We start from the raw sequence: 6,732 nt of genomic DNA, 5'->3' as shown, positions 1-6,732 counted from the left end.
ACAAACCCACACACACACACACACACACACACACACACAGCAAATGTGCATCGCCTGTGTACATGTTTACCATACATCATGCATAATTCCCTGCACTTCAAGCAGCTTTTGTGTCTCTGTACACCTAAAGCAGATGCTGTACGTATATTTCTCTGCGCGTCCAGGGCTCGTGTGAAGCTGCTTGAGGAATCGGCAGCCCAGAGGGAGACACAGGCACGGCAGGATTGTGAAGACCTAATGGAACGTCTGGCAACTGTAACACGATTAGCTGAGCAGGAACGCTCCGAGCTGCAGACTCAGTACCAGCGCAAACTGGCCCTAGCCCAGCAAGACAGAGACCGCGAGGTGGAGAGACTCAGAGACCTGCAGAGGTACACCAGGGAAGCCTTTTCTATAGTAACAGAATGGTTTTATAACAATCGCAAGTACAGTATAATGACATTTATTCAACCATTATCATCATGTGCTGACTGAAGTCATCAAAACATACACAAATGAGTAAAGACAGGATGAAAAAAAGGTTCCATAGGCACCACAAGACAGAAACATAGCAATGACTAAAGATAGTTTGGAACATGGAGCAAAAGACCTGCTTTGGGTTGCAACTCAACTATATTGTTCATACAGTATATAATAACTCTACAAGTCCCAGGATTAACATATTATATTTTATGATGAGTAAATGGCCTTAATGTTTACCATATATTTTGTGTATTTGTCCTTCTTTGCCGTCAAGGAAATCTATCTTGGAGATGAAGAAAGACCACGAGCACCAGGTCCAGAGATTGAAGAAATTAAAGGACGAGGAGATTGATGCTGTTACAAGCGCAACATCTCAGACCAGGTAAGATGTTATCAAAAAACAACCATTTTCAATTATACTACACCTGTAAATACTAGTAGTATGTGCGGTTTGTGTCTTTGTGTGTTAAATACCAATTACAGTGTGGATACGTCTATGACACACAGTACGTAGCAAGAGCAAACAACTGCAGAATGGTTTTATTCTATTTTGGAAATATTTTTTTTAAGTAAGATTTCTGGATACAAACTGACTGGACTGACTAACTTTCAACATTGACCAACCAATCTTGGCCTGAATTTAAGAGATTTTTTGTACAAGTATTTGTTTTTTTTTGTCCAGGTCTCTTACAATGGTGATTGAGCAAATGGAGCAGTTCTCCTCTCGGCTGGGGGACATTTCTTCTCGGGTGGAGAGCACACATGAACATACGGCTCATGGCCTGGAGCAGGGGACACGGCACAGAGACGAGCAGCTTCGAAGTACCTCAGAAACACACATAAATGTGCACATTTGTACAAATAGGTCAAGATATCTGTTGTCAAATGGCATACTGTAGTTGGTATCGTATTGCAAGTACATTCTCTAAATGCTCGTTACAGTGATGCAGGACCGTCTGGCCCAGCAGCAGAAAGCCATGGCGGAGGAGAGATCTTACCTTAAGGAAATCATTTCCAGGATGGACACACAGCTCAATGAGCAGCAGAGACAGCTTGAGAAGGTCAGGGCAAAATCGGACTATTTGTTACGGTCGGCTAAGCTACCCTGGGTCCTTAAACAACAAAACACCTCTGCTAAAGGTTAACTCAGCCTGCAAAACTAATCCTCGTATCCTTGTCACATTTAGCATGAGGATGAGACTAACTTGCCTGAGTGAGTGTAGGTTTTCCCTAATCCCAAAGGGGTTGTGGGGCATTGGTACCCCCGGCAGTCGTCTGCAAACAGCTTCTTGTTGAGCTGCTCCAGCCTCGTCTCTCTCTGGACTCAGCCAGCCCCAGCATTCTCATGTTGCGTTCATTCAGGTTGTTTTAAAAAGGTGTATTTACAAAAAGCGGCTGGTGCTCAGTCTTTGCCCCCGTGTTTTTCTTCAGCGTGTCTGTGTTGTAGTGTTGGTTCCGCTTGAGGCCCCTCCGATTCTGCTTCCTCAAACTTCTCCATGGATCTCCGTCTTCATCACACCATGACTCTCCCACACACATGCGCATCTTTCTTGGCTCACATGTCAGTATTTCCCTACCAGCTCACCACTCAAAAGAAAGTGGGAGAGCCGCCTACATGTGATGTGGCAAAACTGCAAAATAGGGCGCAGCGCAGGAACATTCTGGAATTGGATGCACCCATGGTTAAAGGATTGAAAGGTCAGCAGCAACTAGGTCAAAGTTGAAATAATTTGAAATTTGTGCGCAGCACACATATTAGTTGCATAAGAAAAAAAGGCTAAATGTATTGGTATAAAATTGCAAAGAATACAAAGTATATGAAAGGGGCACATGTAAAGTACAGGATAAAGGTTAGTGCAGGTTAGTGCATGTGATGGGGAGGGGTGTTAGAGTCAGTGTCAGAGTGTCTGACTGCAGAGGCAAAAAACAGTTTTTATGGCTTGAGGTTTTGGGAGGGGTTCAAACTGTTTGTGTCCTGTGATCAGCTACAATCTGTCCTAGTGAGAGGGCAGATTGCAGCCAATCACCTTCTCAGCAGAGCAGATAATACGCTACACCATGTGTAGGCAACTCTACTGTAGCATTAGTTTTGACCTAGCGGTACACCACAGGTGCATAAAAACAAACAGCTGCAAGAAAGACTGGTGCTTTTCCCCTTAAAGACTGATGACACCTTTTCTTTTGTATGCCTCAGGAGCGCTGGAAGATAACAGCAGAGCAGGCCAAGGCAGAGTCAACCCAAAGAGGCCTTGAGGGAGAGCGGCATGCCCTTAGTATGCAGATCAACATGGAAAGAGAGGAGCTGGAGAGAGCTAAGGTGAGCCTGGTGGACATCCATATCTATCTTGATTCTATGCGTCTTCCACTTACATGTCCCCCATCTCTGATCCCATCAGAGTGCACTACTGGAGGAGCAGAAGTCAGTGATGCAGCATTGTGCAGAGGAGAGGAGGAAGCTGGCAGCTGAGTGGGCCCACTTCCATGCCATGGAGAAGCAAAGGCATGAGAGGGCTGAACGGGATGTCAGCAGTCTCTTGGAGAAGAGAGAGGGCTCCATCATCAGTCTGGCACAGGTGATCCTCTTTTCAGTAAAAGAAATGTTGTGACTATGTTAACAGCACTAAATATGATGGAATATATTAATAAAGTACATTTTGTTTAGCTGCTCGGGACCCCAAAAGACAAAATAAATGTAATTCTCACTGTTCCTGTTGTAGGAACAAGCGGACTTAAAGCTTCACACTGCAGAGCTGAAACAGAAAGAGATGGCTGCTGCACAAGAGAGGGAAACTCTGGAAAGACTGAGAGAAGAACTGGACAGAGAGAAAGAGAGAATAAGCAGCACAGCCTTGAGACTCTTGACACGAGCCCAGGAGGTGGAGGCCTTTAGCAAGGTAGATTGACACCACACAGGCCCCTATGTGTAGCGCAGTAAATATCTTAGTTTTGACTCACTATGCTCTTTGCAGCTTGCTGCAGAGAAGTTTGAGGAAGGAGAAGTAGCGTTGCAGGAGGCAAAACGTGTGGAGGCTGAGCACGAGGCAAGGCTCAGAAATATCCACTCCCAGACAGAGCGGCTGAGGCAGCAAGAACAACGAATCCTTCAGGTACATGTTACTTTACTGTTAGACCACTGTGATATTCTTCAGATTGGGCACCTATTTTACCAAACGATATTACCAAATAAATTGTAATTGAGTGTCCTGAACACTTATTACAGGAGCGAATGCGATTAAGCCATCTGCAGAAGGACACAGAGAGGCTGCAACTAGACACTCCGATGACCTCTTTAGCACAAATGATTCCACCCATTTTACCAGGTGAGGTCAATTCATGTAATTGACTTTCATTCGACAAGTAGTTACTCATATACATGTTGAAATTAAACAATTTAATTTACAAAGCACAACACAATTTGTTTTTTTTATCATCTGTAGATGCAGGTTCAGTTTTGCCAAACCCCGATCTGTCGTCGACCCTGAACATTCCCCCTCCTACTTCATTTGCCAACTCGCAGTCCATGGCTCTACAGGCTAGCCTGGCTCTGTGGAAGTACACTGCAGAAAAGGTAACAAATAGCAACATTTTGCCCACGCATAAAGTCACATCTCCATTTTGTGTTTAAAGTTGTATAGCACCCTTTCATACAATTAAATGCAGCTGAAAGTACTTTAGTGTGGTCTTAAAACACAAATTAAGAGAAAAAACGGCATGCATTCCTTATATCTGGGAAGGGTGTTTGAGAGTGTAGAAGTTGAAAGTAATGTATGAATGTGCTTTATCATACAGAGCAGTCAACTTTTTCCTTCAAGTAATGTAGCGGCAGCTCAAAGTTGCTTTTCTTTCTAGCTTTGGTTAAGCCTTGCAAAGCTCTTAATTTTAGTCCATTATGTTGATTGCTGTGTGATAGACCTTTGAAAAATTGATACTAGACATACTTCGGTATGAGCTGTCCTTGCATTCGTCAGAGCTTGGTTTGACAAATACAAGACATTTGATTTAACTTATCACCCTAAATCATTAACTGCTCATGATTAGAATTTTATGGACTTTAGATTCCTTAAGTCCAACAGTTACTGTAGATTTGGTAATGTGAAAACTTCCTATCTAGTTCTGAGAACTCCCCCAGCTCTATACAAATAGACTTACTATGCCATGTGACTCACCCACAATGATACAGTGAGTTATCTAATGTGGGGTAGTTCTTATTACCTTTTAATATTTTTCTCTACACAGGACCGTGAATACCTCCGAGACGAGCAGATCTTTTTAGAGAATTTGAAGAAGAAATCTTACAGATCGCCTTTCAACACAGATTGAACTTGTAACATTTTTTTTATTAAACATTTCAGATCAAACGCTTTTTTATTAATGCAAAGAAACTACTGCATTCCATATACCAAGACATCAGGCTTCGGAGTCAATCCCAAATTGGTGGGTTTTTCATCTGCAAGTAAAAGAAAAAGAAATTAGAACATTTACATTTAATACAAACTATAGTCAGCTAAAGCTATACTGGTCCCATATCTGCAGTCAAGCCTCAGGTTACCATGAGTCCACACTTAAGTTCAGACAGGGATAACTTTTATCATCACTGGCTTGACTTTAATTATCAGCATCAGTCTTACCTGTAAGACTTTTCAGCACCCATGTGTCCTCGTGGTCTTGCTTTGCAGATTGTTAAAACCTGTAGGAAGAAAGTTATCTGATCAAGTGTTCAGATTACACACGCCAAAAGCTAAATATTGATTATTTCTCAGAACAGCTATTGCAATCGTCAGTTCTCGCATAAGACGGCACTTCCTATGCAGCAGTTCTCATCACTGAATCAATGGCAATGTGGATCACAAAAAGCAGGATGTTACACACCTTTTCACCAGGCCTCCTTTTCCATGAATGTCAAATGGGACAGAAGAACCATGTTCCTGCAACAAGACATGTCATTAGTGGTAGTTCCATCAACAGTATGTGACTGCCACACATCAGTCTGCAGATAGTCAGATACCATTAGTTTCCACACTTATTTTCAGACAGGGATAACAAGCTCATCACATGCACTGCAGAAAGTCGGGAATGATTATCATGACTTAAGTCAGTTTTACCTTTCATAACGATGAAAGATGTTCAACGTCCCCAGGCCTGGCCTCTGCTCCAGTCCGTCGAGGCCCCCGGCCTTCACGGCCACCTTTGTGGTGGTTCATCCCACCGGGGTTTGGGGGGGGTCAAACCCGGCCACCAGGAGCGACGGGGGGGAGGGGGGCTTTTTTTAGGCTGGTAGTTCTCCCTTATGATATGATGAACTATTTAACCTCTGTTGGAAAAACAAATAGGACGAATTACACATAAGCCAATGCTGCCAGTTACGTTAAATATAAAACGACACATTAACGTTAAATCTTTTATTAAAGAGATTAGGATTTAAGATAAAGGAAGGCCACGTGCCTATTAAATGAATTACACTTTAATTTGTCATGTTAGGCTACTTAACGCGCCCGAGTGGATTATATGCATATCACGTTACGCCAATTATCCAAAAATCACCTTATATTGCCCTTTGTAACTTCTGCCCAACAGTCTTCTCGCACGTGTTAGCCTAAACTAAGGATAGCTAACACCTAGGATAGCCTAGCACGCTAGCACAATTCCTATGAAACCGCCTTCAGACTTCCACATAGGTCTACTTAAGTCTCGTTAACTACTCATAAAATATTACCTGTTCACGGCGGCTCGTCTGCAGTTAACGTCGCCATTAGATATAAATGCAAGACATGTGAAAACGCCATGCTGGAGAGTTGTTGCTTTCCAGCTCGCATTTACCACGCTGCCAATGAAAGACCGTAAGTCTCGCGTGGAAACGCTTTTATGTGTTGTAAACGTCACATCTCACGTGATTACTGACTGGGCGTGGTAAAACTTCTATTTTTTTGCTTGCATTTTTTACTATTGACAATAACTATGCCAAAATTGACTCTATACTAATTGTTATGCATTGAACAATAAACATATGCTTGTAAAGCGTATAGGAGGGGGATTTCATTAATGAGATGCCAAATCAAAATCATTGGTGGACATACCTCTTATGTTTCACTATTTGAAATATTGCATAAATAGAGAATCAACTCTAAAAGATATTGTATAGGCTTAATTTAACAATTAAACTTTCAACTCAAGGTCCACTCACATGTGTTCTCTGGAGCTTTCAAACATCTACCTTCATCGGCAAATGCGGAAAGCTCCAGAAAAGTGGACTTTGAGTTAAGATTTTTTTTT

The 6,732-nt window shown here is 42.4% G+C and overlaps 1 protein-coding gene, 1 long non-coding RNA gene and 2 other non-coding genes across 14 annotated transcripts in view; 1 reads left to right on the top strand and 3 right to left on the bottom strand.

Annotated features, from left to right (window-relative positions):
• The window catches only part of fbf1 (Fas binding factor 1), a 13,801-nt gene extending 8,981 nt beyond the window's left edge, over positions 1 to 4,820 (top strand). For 7 of the 10 annotated variants that reach the window (XM_032537746.1, XM_032537743.1, XM_032537741.1 and 4 more), the window contains 11 exons: positions 165 to 371; positions 737 to 844; positions 1,145 to 1,284; positions 1,405 to 1,523; positions 2,657 to 2,779; positions 2,859 to 3,035; positions 3,180 to 3,356; positions 3,432 to 3,569; positions 3,683 to 3,782; positions 3,900 to 4,030; positions 4,699 to 4,782. In XM_032537746.1, coding sequence (XP_032393637.1) covers positions 165 to 371; positions 737 to 844; positions 1,145 to 1,284; positions 1,405 to 1,523; positions 2,657 to 2,779; positions 2,859 to 3,035; positions 3,180 to 3,356; positions 3,432 to 3,569; positions 3,683 to 3,782; positions 3,900 to 4,030; positions 4,699 to 4,782 — 1,504 coding nt within the window. Of the gene's footprint in view, positions 1 to 164; positions 372 to 736; positions 845 to 1,144; positions 1,285 to 1,404; positions 1,524 to 2,656; positions 2,780 to 2,858; positions 3,036 to 3,179; positions 3,357 to 3,431; positions 3,570 to 3,682; positions 3,783 to 3,899; positions 4,031 to 4,698 lie in introns of all 10 variants that reach the window. The other 3 variants (XM_032537751.1, XM_032537749.1, XM_032537742.1) reach the window with 2 other exon arrangements.
• LOC116703125 (uncharacterized) lies at positions 4,784 to 6,338 on the bottom strand. 2 transcript variants are annotated; one of them, XR_004335347.1, is made up of 5 exons: positions 6,176 to 6,338; positions 5,565 to 5,773; positions 5,332 to 5,387; positions 5,091 to 5,149; positions 4,784 to 4,909 (listed from the first exon to the last, which is right to left on the bottom strand). It is a non-coding gene; the product is annotated as an uncharacterized LOC116703125 (long non-coding RNA). The 2 variants fall into 2 exon arrangements; XR_004335346.1 differs by lacking the exon at positions 4,784 to 4,909 and having other exon boundaries at positions 4,910 to 5,149.
• On the bottom strand, positions 4,996 to 5,065 carry LOC116703807 (small nucleolar RNA R38). Its single transcript, XR_004335510.1, has one exon. It is a non-coding gene; the product is annotated as a small nucleolar RNA R38 (small nucleolar RNA).
• Positions 5,217 to 5,290, bottom strand: LOC116703808 (small nucleolar RNA SNORD49). Its single transcript, XR_004335511.1, has one exon. It is a non-coding gene; the product is annotated as a small nucleolar RNA SNORD49 (small nucleolar RNA).
• Positions 6,339 to 6,732: the final 394 nt, after the last annotated feature.

Source organism: Etheostoma spectabile, chromosome 15 (genome assembly GCF_008692095.1).
Source record: "Etheostoma spectabile isolate EspeVRDwgs_2016 chromosome 15, UIUC_Espe_1.0, whole genome shotgun sequence".
Lineage (NCBI taxonomy): Eukaryota > Metazoa > Chordata > Actinopteri > Perciformes > Percidae > Etheostoma > Etheostoma spectabile.
This window is presented reverse-complemented; position numbering and strand designations above follow the sequence as displayed.